The 15,770-nt window shown below is 39.9% G+C and overlaps 1 protein-coding gene across 1 annotated transcript in view; it reads left to right on the forward strand.

Moving 5' to 3' along the window:
• SLC10A7 (solute carrier family 10 member 7) overlaps positions 1-15,770 on the forward strand; it is a 248,309-nt gene that overhangs the window by 157,802 nt on the left and 74,737 nt on the right. The window contains exon 6 of the mRNA XM_079919492.1: positions 11,276-11,311. Coding sequence (XP_079775618.1) covers positions 11,276-11,311 — 36 coding nt within the window. The remainder of the gene's footprint in view (positions 1-11,275; positions 11,312-15,770) is intronic.

The raw sequence follows: 15,770 nt of genomic DNA on the forward strand, positions 1-15,770 counted from the left end.
CTACCTGTTAGTGAAAATCCATTCATAGACACAAATTGTATTATTTTAAACATACAGTGGTTCTTACTGATGTGGTGTGCATAGATTTTTTTTGTTGACTGTCAAAGTGTGTAGAAGTTGCCCTCTACTGGGGAACTAGAAAAATTATGTTGACATAGATTTCCAATGTTCTTAAAGACTCTTAGTTAAGTTCATTGATGTGATTTACCCGATGATCACTTCTTGCTCTCGGGCACTTTTAAGTTCCAAAGATATTGAAGTGATTAACAGCGTACATTTCAAAATAAATATCTGATGTGAAGATACCTACAGCCGTTTCTGAGTGAAAACATTGGCTTTTCCTTCTTAAAAACCCCTTAGTGACAACACCCAATAGTGTAGCTCCAGAAATAACTGTATAACATGAATCTTTACTGAAGCATTAAGGGGAATTAGCTGTATATAATTACATAACCAAAAATGAGTCAGGACTGTTTTAGCAACTCACCATAGGAATTTTGAGGATAAAAGTCTAAGCACTCAAAAAAATTTAGCTAGCTCATTCTCATTTTCCTGGGTGTCAAGATCAAATTTAATGGTGCAGAAGTGATTTACTTATTGTATTAATTATTGAACTTTTTATACCAAAAAAATCACATGATCATAAAATGGCTAGGTCTATATACCACTTCTTATAAGCTGGTACGACAATGTTCTTCCTCACCTCATCAGTGCTTTTCTATCTGCTTCCAGAAATCCTGTCAGGCTTTGGATAGCACTGCCCTAGAGAGGGTCAGGGTCTAAGATCCATCTTCTTCAGACCCCAGTATCACACTGTATGTTTTTCTTCTCCTGCCCGCTGGTATTTAATAAAACTAAACATGTTATTAAGGAGAAAACTGTTTAAAACAGACATGGATGGTGGGAATTGTGTTAGGAAAGAAAAGACTCCCAAAAGTCAGCCTGAATATCAGGATTCTACTGCCTCTGCCCTGGTGATGGTGGGAGGATTTGCGGACCAAGGATTCTTACATGAGGAAGAGACATTATTTAGGGGCCATCGGTTAATCCACCTGCATCCCTGAGCTGAAGCCTCTCTGAGTCATAAAGTTCAGGGCCACTTGGCTCTGGCTTAGGAATATTATGAAAACTAGAGTAAATCAGACCATTGATATATGAGACAAGGCAAGTGGACTGCAGCTGTCTCCATTCATTTTGTCCATCTTTACACTCAGTATTGATCGTCACAGCTAGATCTAGTGGCAGCGTGTGCTGTCATTTAGACACATCCAAAAGAAATGGATGGGCTATGCCAAGCCCATTCATTTCGCATGTGTACACATGGTCTGGGTTTTTTGTTTGTTGTTTGTTTATGATAAAGGTCTATTAAGTTTGAACACTGGTTTTGACTAAACCATTAATTTGAATATCTTATTTAAAAGAAAATCAATGGGGCTTCCCTGGTGGCAGAGTGGTTGAGAGTCCGCCTGCCGATGCAGGGGACACCGGTTCGTGCCCCGGTCCAGGAAGATCCCACATGTCGCGGAGTGGCTGGGCCCGTGAGCCATGGCTGCTGAGCCTGTGCTCTGCAACGGGAGAGGCCACAACAGTGAGAGGCCCGCGTACCGCAAAAAAAAATGAAAATCAATGTACAGTTGTTCTAGAAGTTCATTTTAACATCCAGAGACCTGAATTAAAAGCCCCTTCCCCAAATCTCGCATAAATCGCCTTTCATTGCCTCCCTTCTCTATCCTCATTGACCCTCATACTCTCTCTCTCCATCTTCCACATCTCTTCCTTGCTTTTGCAACATTTTGCAAAACTGTTCTCCCATAGCCATGTTGACAATTCATAGGACTTTGGGGAGGGGGGAAGAGCATCTATTTCAAGATTTGATTTCCTTCAAAACATCCTTTTATAGTCCATTCTAGTTTTATTGTCTATGTCTTTTTTGTCTTATGCATATGATAAATAAAATAATAAATAATTACTCATATTTAACAATATAATAGCTTTCAAGTCTTCCATCTGTGAGTTTTGCTCTATTCAGCTGGTTTTTAAGGGGCAGTGTGGTGTCAGAAATAAAGAACTGGGCAGGGGATTTGAGATACTTCCTGTCTCAGTCCTGTTGTTTCCACCAACTCTGAAGCTATGGGTGAGAGACACTGCCACCTTTGGCCTCAACTTTGCAATCTATTAAATGAGATAGCAAATTATCTCTAATATTCCTTTCAGCTAAAATTCTCTGATATCTCTAAATTTTCAGAGAACTCTTAACCGTTATGTAAACATATAATGATAGAGACCATGGATTCTGGAGCCAGATGCATAGCTTGCTTCCCATTCTGCCACTTATTGCTTGGGAATTTTGTATTATTCTGCTGTACACCTCAGTTTTCTCCTCTTTAAAATGGGAATCATAGCAGCACCTCCCATAGGTTTGTTGTGAGGACTGAACAAGTTAGTACATATGAAGAGTATAGAATAGTTCCTGACACATACAAAGTAGGCATTCAATAAATGTCAACTAGTCTTGTTATTATTACAAACATAAGGGTTTTAAAGCATTTCAGAAAGTGTGTGTTTCTCATCAAATGGATATGCTGCTTCCTGAGAGAAGCACTTGTGGACATACATTCATTCATTCATTTGTTCAGCAAAAAAATGTATTGAGTGCCTAATATATGCCAGGTGCTATTCTCTTATAGGCATCAACAAGCATAATGGTAGATACACATTAAATCTTTTAAGCCAGTGAGTAGTAAATATTCAGTGTTTCCCTAGTCACCCGAGAGAGTTACTTGGTGCATTCTTTTCATATATTCATACACCACTGGTAGATTGTATGTGTGATCTTTGACCCTATTTTTAATTTATATTACATATTTTGTATGGGTTTCTGACAGTCTATTTCCTGTCTTTTTATTTTGAGTTTCCTCTTTCCTCCTTTGCTCTTCTTTTTTATTTTCTAAACTTTTCTTATGTTTGGCCTATCTCTTAACCTCTCAACTTTTTATTTTATTCCTTTGGCTGGGGTTCTGCCTCCTGGTATTTCCTAGTCTCCATAGGCCTCTTTTCTCACCTATTAAATTGGGATAATCTATTTACTTATTGGAATTTTAAGCTAGATAATGTTTGTAAAGCACTTAGCACAGTTCCTAGTACATAATATACCTTAATAAATGTTGGCCTTTGGTGATGGTGGTATTTGGTATTATTGAAGCAGTGATTCCAAAGTAAGAGATACTACAGGCTCCTATGTATAATATTCAGACCGTAGGAACTTGGGCTGACCATTGGGTAACGTGGGACCATCTTCTTGACATTTTGTGAGAGTTGTGCTTCTTGTGTAAAATGTTTGTTGTGCTACGATGACCCTTAATAGGCCGCCACGTGCATTACCAGGGAAAACAAAACTTCAGCATTTTGGCTTGCAGCTGTGTACCCACAGTGGAGACCTGCAAACCAAAGTGAACCCTGGCAAGTCCTCCCTCAGCTATGAAAGCTTGTGTCATCAAAAAAGAAATTTTGACTTAATTTCCTTTTGCTGCATTTTTGGTCTAATATATATTCTACAGATAAGCATTTTTAAGAAAGTCCTTTGGAAAATATTTATTGCATGTTATGTCTATGCACTTAGAAGTCATTTACATGAAAGATTCTTGGAAAATACAGAAAATTCCCATATGCATCTCACTGTGGGCTTTAGGTGAATTTCAAATTGTTCTTATCACTCTTAATCTGGATAGAAACATCCAACTTAATAGTTAATAGTTTTAATACAGGTCTATGAGTTTACATAATCTGAAAAAAAGATTGACTTTTTCAGTTAAAAAGTAAAAGGAAAAATCATGAATTTGAGCACCGTATTTCAGCTTTACTATATATCACTATATAGTTCTAATTAGCAATGTACATGTTTTTCCCCTTTTGTGTTCTTGTGTTATTGTTTTCCTCTTATACAGCTCTGGATATTAAGACCCTAAACGCCACACATTATGCGTGCTGTTCAGCATCCTTAATTAATTTCTCCCTCCCTGCTGGCCCTTCCCTTTGCTTCCATCATCTTTGGCAAAGAGAACCATCTTAAGATTAGAAATGCTAAAGTAAATATTGGTAAAAGGAAAGTAGGCTCAAGATAAGCAGACTCTATCTGCTGGCCCAGACAAATTACGTTGTAGGGTCCTGAGACAACTAATGTTTGAGATTACAGAATCTCTGTCTTTGACAAATCATAAAGAAAAGGAGTAGAAGCAGCAGCTGGCCATGTGCAAATGTCACTGCAAATATCAAAAAGAGGAAAAAAGTAGATTTTACACACTATTAACTGATAATTTTGTTTTCAGTCTGGAGAAAAGTTGGAAGACCGGATAATTAAATAGTGTGTTATAAGCAGTTACAGAGGAACTGCTGTGACGTTTAGAAACCAGTTTGGGTTCACTAAAAACCAAGTCATTAAAAGTAAAAGTTTGTTACAATAACTTATTTCTTTTTCAAATGTAATTACTAATCTAAAACAATGCTTATAACGGGTCCAAGCTACAGTCCTTGGGCCAAATTTGACCATGTCCATTTGTTTACTTATTGTTTGGGCTGCTTTCTAGCTACAATAGCAGAGTTGAGTAATTTTAACAAGAGTCTGTATCGCCAGCAGAGCCTGAAATAATTATTATCTGACCGTATACAGAAAAGGTTTGCCTACACCTGCTCTAGAGCCTAAATCAGTTCTTTTTGAATTTTAATGTGTCGACAGATTATCTGGAAATCTTGTTTAAAATGCAGATAGTGGTACAGTAGATCTGGGGTGGGGTCTGAGATTCAGCAATTCCTGACAAGCTTCCTGGTGAGGTGAGTGCTGCTGGTCTACAGACCACAGTTCAGTCTGGCGAGGATGTAGATTTCAAAAAGATTTAAAATTTCCCCATTTAGAAAAATCAAGAGAGTGAATTATGAGTTGGAAGTCAGTTCAGTTGGTTCGACTCTTATTTGAATCATAGTGCCCAAGGACTGTTAAAGGATCAGTGTTATCTTGGAGAGAAGTTTTTCTGATCATTTAAAAATGATTATCTAGGGATGAACTGGGAGATTGGGATTGACATATATACACTATATAAAATAGATAACTAATGAGAACCCGCTGTATAGCACAGAGAACTCCACTTACAGTACAGTAGAAACTAACACAACATTGTAAGACAACTATACCCCAATTAAAAAAATGATTATCTAATGATCATTTCCATGTATAAGGACATTGGCTCAGTGATGATATCTGAAGGGAGCAATAATGAGCTCAATAGCTCAAATGTTTAGGTGGCCAGTATCAACTAGATTGGTCTGCTGGACATTTCCTCTGTTGGAAGACAGTTCTCCACGTGTCTCCTACATTTCTATCCATCTTGTGCCCTGACTGCTCTTTGTTACCCAACTCTCTTTTCAAGGATGTTTGTATAGTGAACTGCCTTGAAAGATACAAATAGTATCTCCCTCTGGGACAACTGGCAAGTTTGCTTACTGCGCATTAAAAAAGATTTGGGGGCTTCCCTGGTGGCGCAGTGGTTGAGAGTCCGCCTGCCGATGCAGGGGACACGGGTTCGTGCCCCGGTCCAGGAAGATCCCACATGCCGCAGAGCGGCTAGGCCCGTGAGCCATGGCCGCTGGGCCTGTGCGTCTGGAGCCTGTGCTCCACAACGGGAGAGGCCACAACAGTGAGAGACCCACGTACCGTAAAAAAAAAAAAAAAAAGAAAGGAGGGGTGAGATGTGCCTTAAGTTGCTGCAAGGGGAAGACAGGGCATCAGTGGAAGTGGTTTGGGCTCAGATTGAGAAAGAGCTTCTCACCGTGAAAGAACGTCAGCCGGGCAGTGTGTGCCTTGTGAGCAGGAACAGGTGTCTGTCTGCAGGTTCTCTGGCAAAGGCGTGGCCATCACAGCCTCACATCAGGAGCAAGTGAGGGAGACAGAGGAGGGTCACGTTTCAGATGAGGACTGGACCAGCCTCAACTAAGATCCTTTACAAAACTGAGATTCTGTTATTTTGTGAAAATTGAGTTATTGCTCTTTAATTAAAAAATAAGAAGCACCATTTCCAAGGCTCAACGTTTAATATCCTGGAGACAGAAGCCTTATGTTAGTTTTAGTAGCTGTGTGATCACAATAGTTATTGCAGCGAAGCCTTTTGATAATTTTTTCTCCTTTTAAAAATTGATAATTTACTTCAGTTTTACCTTTTTTACAAGCTCTACTCCCGAGAGAAGTGCATTCACAGTTTTGTTGTTGATTTTGTTGTTATTTGGGGGGGGGTGATGCTGGTTTGTATTTTAATGTGACTAAATCTCAGTGTCTCAGGTTTGACACTTTTTTTTCCTTTCCACTAAAGTCATTGAAATATATTCACCTGGTCGTTCACATCAGAGGTGTAAATGGATTTTCTAAAGGTTTTTAAGAGATAATCAAAGTCAGACGCTTTGTGACTTAACTTCTTCAGGTGTTGCGAAAAGAAAGCTTAACGCATCATCTCAATTGCAAGGATGCTAAAACTATGCTTGACCTTGAATCTGCAAGGAGTTGGGTAACATCTTTTGCTAGAAGTGCCCATCTACCACTTGTTTGTTTTTAACCATCTGTATAGAATTTACTTGGGAAAGAGAAAGGAGAAGGAATCAGATATATTCAAGAGCAAATAGCGTGTTTATTTGATTTTCCAGCTTCCAGTGACTATTGCAGTTACAGTTTAGCTTTTTAGTTTACCCTTTTTACCATTGATATTTGCCATGGATATTTGCAAAACTGCGACTTTAAAAAAATGTATCAGCCATGTCACACAAAGGCTTATATCTCAATTTGTTTCATGTCATCAAAAAGACATACTGAGTTTGAAGCTCCTCTTAGGTTTACTCTTAAAATATAAACCTGGGGAAATAGTGTAAGATTGCAAAGATTTTGTTTACACAATTCAGGATCACAGGCTCTGGAGTCAGGGAGATAGAGATTGAATTCCTCACATTGCCTTTTCCTGTCACTCAGTGTCTCTGAGATTCAGTTTCCTTCCCTAATAGATGGGGATAATATCAGTACCTACTGTATAGTGTTGTAAGGATTACGTACGATAACACACAGAAAGTCCTTAGCGCGTCATCTAATACAAGTACTCCATAAATATTAGCTATTATTATTTTATAATAATTGGAACAACTTCACCAAAACTTAATTATGGTGCTCTTGTCAGGATTAACGGCACCATGGCTGACTCATTTCCTACTACAATTGAAAAGCAACTTTCAGCTTTGTGCAACAATTCATTCTTGGTTAATGAACTTGAACAGCCATTCTTGAGAAAATAATGAGGAATTGTGAATCTAGAATTAGAAGATACATCCTATTCACTAGGAAACTTAATGTCTTAGCAACAAATGTCGTAAGTCCTTGTAAGAACTGTTGTGTGTTGGTGACCATACACTTGAAATATTCAAGCAGGAAAATCTGGAGATAATAGTGCTCTCCCTTCCAGAACGAGAGCATCTCTAAGAATTGGTGATCAGCTGGAAGCCAAGGTCATATAGCAACTAATCATGACATATATGTCCTTAGCAGAACTCTGTAGGAAACTGTACTGGTTGTTAATCTGCTACCCAGAGACCAGTGCTGCACTGGAGTCAGTTCAGGATTTGGAGCTGGACAAAGCAGGCTCTAGTCCAAGCTTTGACATTTATTTCCTGTGTGATTTTGGGCTGGTTGCTTGGCTTTTCTGAACCTGTTTCATCATCCATAAAGTGGGGATATTATGGAAACCAACTATTTCAGTAGAGGAAGGTCAAATTTTTAAATGTACATAAAAGTACTGAAGCAAAATACCATTAGTAGTACTGGTATTATTAGTAATACTGTTACTATTCCACTATTGCAAAGGAAAATGAAACGGGCACCAGGAAGAATATGGGTGCCCACGTGTTATATGATACCAGTGTGAGTTCGACCCCTCTAATACAAGACAGATGTTCCCAGAGTGGTGACAATGCTCAACCTTCTTCCTGGGGGAAAATTCTTATCCTATCACAGATATCATACTGTTTCTCAGAAGTGTTATTAGTGCTATTGAAATTCCATAATTAACATTAATATAAGTTTCTATTTTCTTTTATCTGAATTTAGATGAACTGATAGATAACAAGGGTAAAAGTGGCTAGGTTAGAAGCAAAGTCAAATTCATTTTCCATTTACTAAATTATTTTACTAACTCATTATACCCCCCCTTTAACATTGGGTTGGCCAAAAAGTGCCTTCGGTTTTTTAAGTAAAAATAAAAGACACGTTTTTCATTTTCACCAAGAACTTTATTGAACAACATATTCACCCTTTTGTTCCACTACCTTCTGCCATTTTTCAGGCAACTTCATAATTCCGTCTGCCCCAAACTTTTTATCTTTTTGAGCAAAGAACTGTTCCAGGTGCCTTTTACAGTCTCCCAGGGAATTGAAAGTTTTTCCATTAAGAGAATTTTGTAAAGACCGAAATCAATGGAAATCCGAAGGTGCAATGTCTGGTGAATATGATAGTTGAATCAGAACTTCCCAGCCAAGCTGTAACAGTTTTTGCCTGGTCATCAAAGAAACATGCGGTCTTGCGTTTTCTGTTGACTAATTCTGGATGCCTTTTGTGGAGTGTTGCTTTCAGTTGGTCTAATTGGAAGCAGTACTTGGTGGAATTAATTGTTTGGTTTTCTGGAAGGAGTTCATAATAGAGGACTACCTTCCAGTCCCACCATATACACAAATCACCTTCTTTGGATGAATACCGGCCTTTGGTGTGGTTGGTGGTTGTTCCTTTCGCTTGCCCCATGATCTCTTCCGTTCCACATTATTGTACAGTATCCACTTTTCATGGCCTGTCACAATTTGTTTTAAAAATAGAACATTTTCATTATGTTTCGGCAGAGAATTGCATGCGGAAATATGGTCAAGAAGGTTTTTTTTGCTTTACTTACGTGGAACCCAGACATCAAAGCAATGAACATAACCAAGGTGGTGCAAATGATTTTCAACGCTTGATTTGGATATTTTGAGTATGTCGGCTATCTCCCACGTGGTATAACATTGATTGTTCTCAGTTATTGTTTTGATTTGATCGCTATCAACTTCAAGTGGTCTACCCAACTGTGGAGGATCGTCCAGCATGAAGTCTTTAGCACGAAACTTCGCAAACCACTTTTGACACGTTCCATCAGTCACAGCACTTTCTCCATACACTGCACAAATCTTTCTTTGTGTTTCAGTTGTTTTTACCTTTCTTGAAATAATAAAGCGTAATATGAAGAAAATGTTGCTTTTTTTCTTCCGTCTTCAATATTAAAATGGCTACACAAAAATTCACCAATTTAGATAAGTCTTTTCTTAAATGCATGCTGATATGACAGCTGTCACAATACAATCTAACAAAATTGTTTCAAATGAAGTTAAAGACAGCTAAGTGCTACTAGAGCCGTCTTACAAAAAAAACCAAACGAACTTTTGGCCACACAATAGTTTGACATTGTTGGAAGGATCAGCTCCAAGCTCCCTCTCCTGGCCTCCAAGACCTTTGATGATCTGGTATCTGAATCCTCCACTTGATACTTTTTTTCCCTCCCTGCTCAACTTCATCGCTTTGCAAATGCCCTTCCTTCTTCCTGCAATATCCTAACACCCTTTCTACCGGATCACTTTTCATTAATTCTTCTAATTATTTGGAACCGTGCCTGGCATATAAGTGGATATTCAATAGACATTTAAACAAATTGACTTGCAATCAGATGGCTCCCACCTAGACTGAAACAGCCAGATATTTCCATTTCGACGTGACCTCACAAAGTTCGGAATTCCTCCCAGAGTCTGAATAGATTCCATGTTATTGAAGGACAGTAACTCTTAAAAATTATTTTGCACATTGAGCTCTTCTAAATGGTGCTGATGAGACCTTGCTTCAGAGGCACCAGTGGAGCTGATAAACCACAATACATGTTTTAATAAGTAGATTTTAAAATATAACACTTGAATAAAAAAGTGGTATTCCTTATTGCCAGCTAGCTGTGAAAGTTTGCACAATAAAGAAGCATTTATTCTATTATTTAACAATAAAACAAGTCTGTGTGTGGATATTCACATGTGTATATGCCTAAAAAAGTTATGGTAGCAATATTCATATAAGGCAAGCCATTCCCTTTGGGCCACATCCAAAAGAATTTAGTTACTGTAATGATAAAAGGGCTTCCATATATTAATACCAAAAGGACTTTTTCCCAAAAGTAATGAAGTGGTCCCAGACCTCGATCCTGGGCACAGTATAGTCTCTGTCTGTCTGTCTGTCTGTCTCTGTCTCTGTCTCTCTCTCTCTCACACACACACATACACACACACACACACACACACACACACACACACACAGACTCTTTGGAATTTTAAAGTTCCAAGTAGAATTCATTAATAAAAATATGAACTGCTTTTTCTTGTATAAATCATAATAAAGTGTTGAGAGATAAAGGAACAACTAAGGGGGCAGATCATCAGCTGCTGCTGTAAAACCGAGACCTGTCATGTTAACTCCCAACTCAAACACCTAGTTTTAAAGATTTACCTTCAAGAATCCTAAAAGCTTGTATCCTGCCTCATCAACAACAGCCTCAAACTGTTCCCTGTCATCGAAGAAAACAAATCTTTTGCTCCTTCCTGCCTCTGGAGGCAGAGGGACTGAGGTGGTCCTGGGTGGCTGAATTAGATGAAAGACTTGCCTTCCACCATGGAGACATGGAGTCCAATCAAGTGAAATGAGTTTTGAGATCCCAACTCATTTCCTAGGGGAGATCAGTTCACATTACAAAATCATGACATCCCATTCATCACAACTGACGTGGTCTTTGCTCAGGAGAGGACCCCAACTGGGACTAAACCACCTGTCTTCTCTTGAAAAGGGGCACTTTATCCAAGTTAGAGTTGAAAGCCTTGGAGTGAGAAATCTTGCCAGCTTCCACCCAAGTGATGCATATGCAACGTGGAAGGAAACTTAAGCTTAAAAAAGGCAAGACGAGTTTAAGGAAGATTGGTGGTTGTACTTTAAATGATGCCAGATATGAATAATTATACTAGAGATGCTAAGGCATTATGGTCGGGAGAGCCAAGAGTGGGGCTCCCTCTTCTTTATCTCCTAGATTTTATTAAACAGAAATGAGAAGGATAAGCATGTCCATGCATCAGAGTTTAAAATGGCAAAGAAAGTGTCCTGTTTTCCAGGCTGATAAATGATCATCATCTCTTTCATTTCTTTCAGGGCATCGTTGTAACACCCCTGCTACTGCTGCTTTTTGTGAGTATTTTGATGTTGTTTTTAATATTCTTTATTAAAAGCCATCTACAACCCTTTAAGAAAGGTCTTTAGAAATAAATTGAAATTTGAATCTTGCATCATATTTTGAACTGTTCTTCCAGTTGAGCTGTACCAAGTCATAACATGGAGACACAAAGAATCTCTGTAGTCTCACGGCCCAAGGAGAGCAACAGGACCCAGTTCTTGGGCCTCTGACTCCTGGCTAAATCATTAATTATTACAAATTAATGACCTGTGACGTAGGTCAAAAATGTGCTGCACTTTATTTTCTCACTAGTGAGACTGAAGTGATTGCTAGTGAGCAAGGGTTTGATTGAAAGAGCCTTGGTCCAGGGGACCAGACAAAGCTCAGTTTCCTGTGCTGGTACTGATAGGAACTGGCTTCCTCACCTTGGGGAATACTGCCTCGGTGTTTTCATCTGTAAAATGGGAAACAATAACACCTACCCCAGTCTGTCTCCCAGGGATAATGAAATGTGCTTTAGAAAGGAAAAGTACAAGCTACTGGCAAACCAAGCAAAAATTGTTCTGAAAATAAGAAATGCTAATTAGCTGTCATTTCTTTTGGCACTAAGCATATGAGAAATTAGATGAGAGATTATAATAGAAATTAATGTTATCTCATGCTGAGAAAAGCATATGTAACCATGAATGATACCTACAATATTTTATGAACTGTGCATTTTTCATACACACATCTCCCAAGTATAAATCACTCCACTCATCACTGAAATAGAGTAGGGATGCATTTCTGGGAGTGAAATGTAGCTGTTTGACTAGCACTATTTGTCAGTGAATTAAAACTATGGGGCAAATTTATTTAATTATAGGGTAATTACCCAAGTTGAAATTCAATTAGAGTAATAGAATGTGGGACTTCATTTCTTACAAGCTGTGTAGGAAGTGGAGAGGGAGAGATGCCCTACTAAACAGTTGGATTTTGCATCTTTCATGAAAGACATTTCCTTCCAGTAATAACCCTCAGCCTTACCATCCCTTCTGAAATGCTAGCTCCATCCTGACAAGGTAAGGAGAGTCAAATCAGATCACTTCCCACAGCATCACAAACCTCATTAATTTACACTCAGCAATTCAGAATTTGCAGTGAGTCAAATTGAAACTGAAGTGAATGTCTCTTTGGGAAAAAAAGACTTGGTTGGTATGTACCTACCTGCTCACCTGCTTACTAGATGTGAGGACCTGGGATCATCCCTCAGTGTTTTTTCCAAGCCTTGGGATCGTAATTTCCCAGGAGCAGCACTCAGTGGGCACAGGATGCAGGCCAGCCTGGGGTCCCCCCTGGCAGTGAGTCAGAGAAGTAGCATAGAGCTGGCCATATAGAAAGTGTCCAATAAATGGCTACGTAGCCTAGATTTTCTCCATTGCAGAAGAGTAGCATCTCCTACTCAGGGGACTCTTTGAAGAAGATCATGAGAGAAGTCACAGCCACAACTAGGGGGCTAAGACCTAGGTAGCACTTTTTTTTTTTTTTTTTTTTTTTTTTGCGGTACACGGGCCTCTCACTGCTGTGGCCTCTCCTGCCGCGGGGCACAGGCTCCGGACGCGCAGGCTCAGTGGCCATGGCTCATGGGCTCAGCCGCTCTGCGACATGTGGGATCTTCCTGGACCGGGTCACGAACCCGTGTCCCCTGCATCGGCAGGCGGACTCTCAACCACTGCGCCACCAGGGAAGCCCATAGGTAGCACTTTTGAGTATCTCAGAGTCTGGAATCCCTGAGACACTGTTTCAGCTGTGACTAAAAGAACCAGATGCTTACTTTTCTCCCTCTCTTCCCATCTCCATGCCGTAACAAGACATTCCCAGCTGGTTAATATTAATGGCATCATGCAAGCTTGCCTCCCCTCTTAGACCCTAGACTTGTGAGCTTTAGTTGGTTCAACCTTTTTAAATCATCGAGCTACAGGAATAGTGAAAGAAACCCCAAGACCCTCAACTTAAAAGTTTAATGCTTCCCTTTTGAGCCAACTGGGCTGTCCCACTAGGTTCAATGGCACCGTCACACGACATCAATAGTTACTTCTGTGTTACGTGACTTGAAATCGCATGCACAGTATATAATACTTTTTGCCTGTGCATTTTACGAACAATGGGAATTGCTTAAACACTTGGGTGACCAGCCTTCACTTAGCAGGAGAGAAAAGCCTGAGCGACTTAAAATATGAACACATATCATTAAAGATGTAATGTTTTTCATCAACACCCCTGTTGTGGCTTAAATTGTGATTCTCCAAAAGATAGGTTGAAGTTCTAATCCCTAGTACATCCGAATGTGACCTTATTGGAAAATAGGGGTGTTGCAGATGTAATTAGTTAAGATGAAGTCATAGTGGTACAGGGTGGGTCCTTAATCCAATATGACTGCTATCCGTAAAGAATAGGAGTCAGAGAACCACAGGGAGAATGCCACATCACGACGGAGGAAGAGAGTAGAGAGACGGGTCTACAGGCCAAGGGACACCAGCGGTTGCCGGCAAATGTCAGAAGCTAGAAGAGACAAGGAAGGATTCTCCTCTAGAGATTTCAGAGGGAGCATGGCCTCGCTTGATTTCAGACTTACAGTTTCCACAACTGTGAAACAATACGTTTCTGTTGTTTTAAGCCACTCAGTTTATGATATTTCATTACAGAAGTCAAAAAAGCTAATACAACCCCTGAAAATTGAATTGTCTTTTTTTTTAAATCATATCTTGAAAGTGTAAATTTCTGGATAGTCAGGCACAGTAGCTAGTAAAAGCCATTTTTGCTGATGGAGTCTCAGTTCCCTGTATTCTTAACATCTTCTCAGAATGTTCCCTTTACCATCTTGCTCCAACTGAAACCTGTCTTCTTATTCATGTTTTTGCTGTTGGCATCTTTCATATCACTGAGCCTTGAAATGGGAGAAGGTGTCTTTCTTGTTCCTCTTTACCAATCCCAGATCACTTCCCATGACTTCTCCATAAAATCCTCCTATTACCTTTAAAGGTTATGCCAGCACACCTATATTACCTGCTGCCATTCTTTGTTGTAATTGTCAGTGGAACACCAGGTCACGCTCTAAGAGTCCAGAAAAATGTTAGCACCTTTCCATTGTCTTCTTTTTCACAATACACTTGGATTGATTCTTGGTGTTTTCAGTATTCACATAGTTGACCTTCCCAATACCCTGGCCTCTATAAATTCTTGACCCCCTTCACCAGTGAGATTGCCTTCCCCCTCATCTCAGCCAGTCACCCCTGCAGTCAGACCTTTGACTTATTACTGCCAATGATAGCATCCTTCCATAATCCTATTTTCAAATGTCTTCTCCTACTAGCAGCTGCTATCTTTGTGACTTACTCCCCAGATTAAGAATTCTGCAAACTTGCCAGGAGGACTCATTTATTTACCTTATCACCTTCAATGCTTCTAACTAATTCACCCTACCCTCACCCTCTTACCCTCAGATTCCATCTGACCTAGCCTAGATCTCATGGTCCATCATTGTAATTACTTTATTACATACACCGTCAACAACCTTGCTCATTTCTTACTGCTTCCTATTTGTCTGGCAAGTGCCAGGCCTGCTTAAATCCAGCTCTACACCTTTCTGTATTTGTACCTGAACACGCGGGGGCACCCACTTTCATGCTGACTGATCTCATTCGAAATTCATGACAACTAACTGTAAATGAGCCTGGCAGTCCTACTCCCTTCCCCGAACTGATGCACATCCCCAATCTCTAGAGAATCATTTCACACCTTCTCCTTGCTTCTCAAATCTCCAGTGCCTCTTCTCTTTTTTTCATCTTAACTGATGCAGAAAGGAAACTAGATGATGAGGAAGTCAGAAGCAATCAGAGAAATTTACAAAATCCCGCCTACTTGCTTCTATATTTTTCACCTCTCTCCTCCTTCCGTAGATAAACTATCTTTGCTCCCATCTAAGGCCAGTCCCTCCAGTTGTGCCATCCCTTATTGCCTACTTAACAATAGGAGCCACACACATTTCCCTCTTTCTCCTATGTCATTAAATTTTCTATCTCTGCTGGGTCATTTCTGTCAGCATGTAAGCATTCTGTAATATTACACATCTTAAAAATTAAATTTCACCTTATCCTACCTGTAGTCCATTTCTGTGCACTCTTTTATGGCACAGTTCCTCCAAAAAGTTATTATTATTTTAATGTTGAGCCTTCTTTTTTAATTTATTTTATTTATTTTTTTGCTGTGTTGGGTCTTCGTTTCTGTGCGAGGGCTTTCTCTAGTTGTGGCAAGCGGGGGCCACTCTTCATCGCGGCGCGCGGGCCTCTCACTGTCGCGGCCTCTCTCGTTGCGGAGCACAGGCTCCAGACGCGCAGGCTCAGTAATTGTGGCGCACGGACCCAGTCGCTCCGCGGCATGTGGGATCCTCCCAGACCAGGGCTCGAACCCGTGTCCCCTGCATTAGCAGGCAGA

Source organism: Stenella coeruleoalba, assembly GCF_951394435.1.
Source record: "Stenella coeruleoalba genome assembly, chromosome: 4".
Taxonomy (NCBI): Eukaryota; Metazoa; Chordata; class Mammalia; order Artiodactyla; family Delphinidae; genus Stenella; species Stenella coeruleoalba.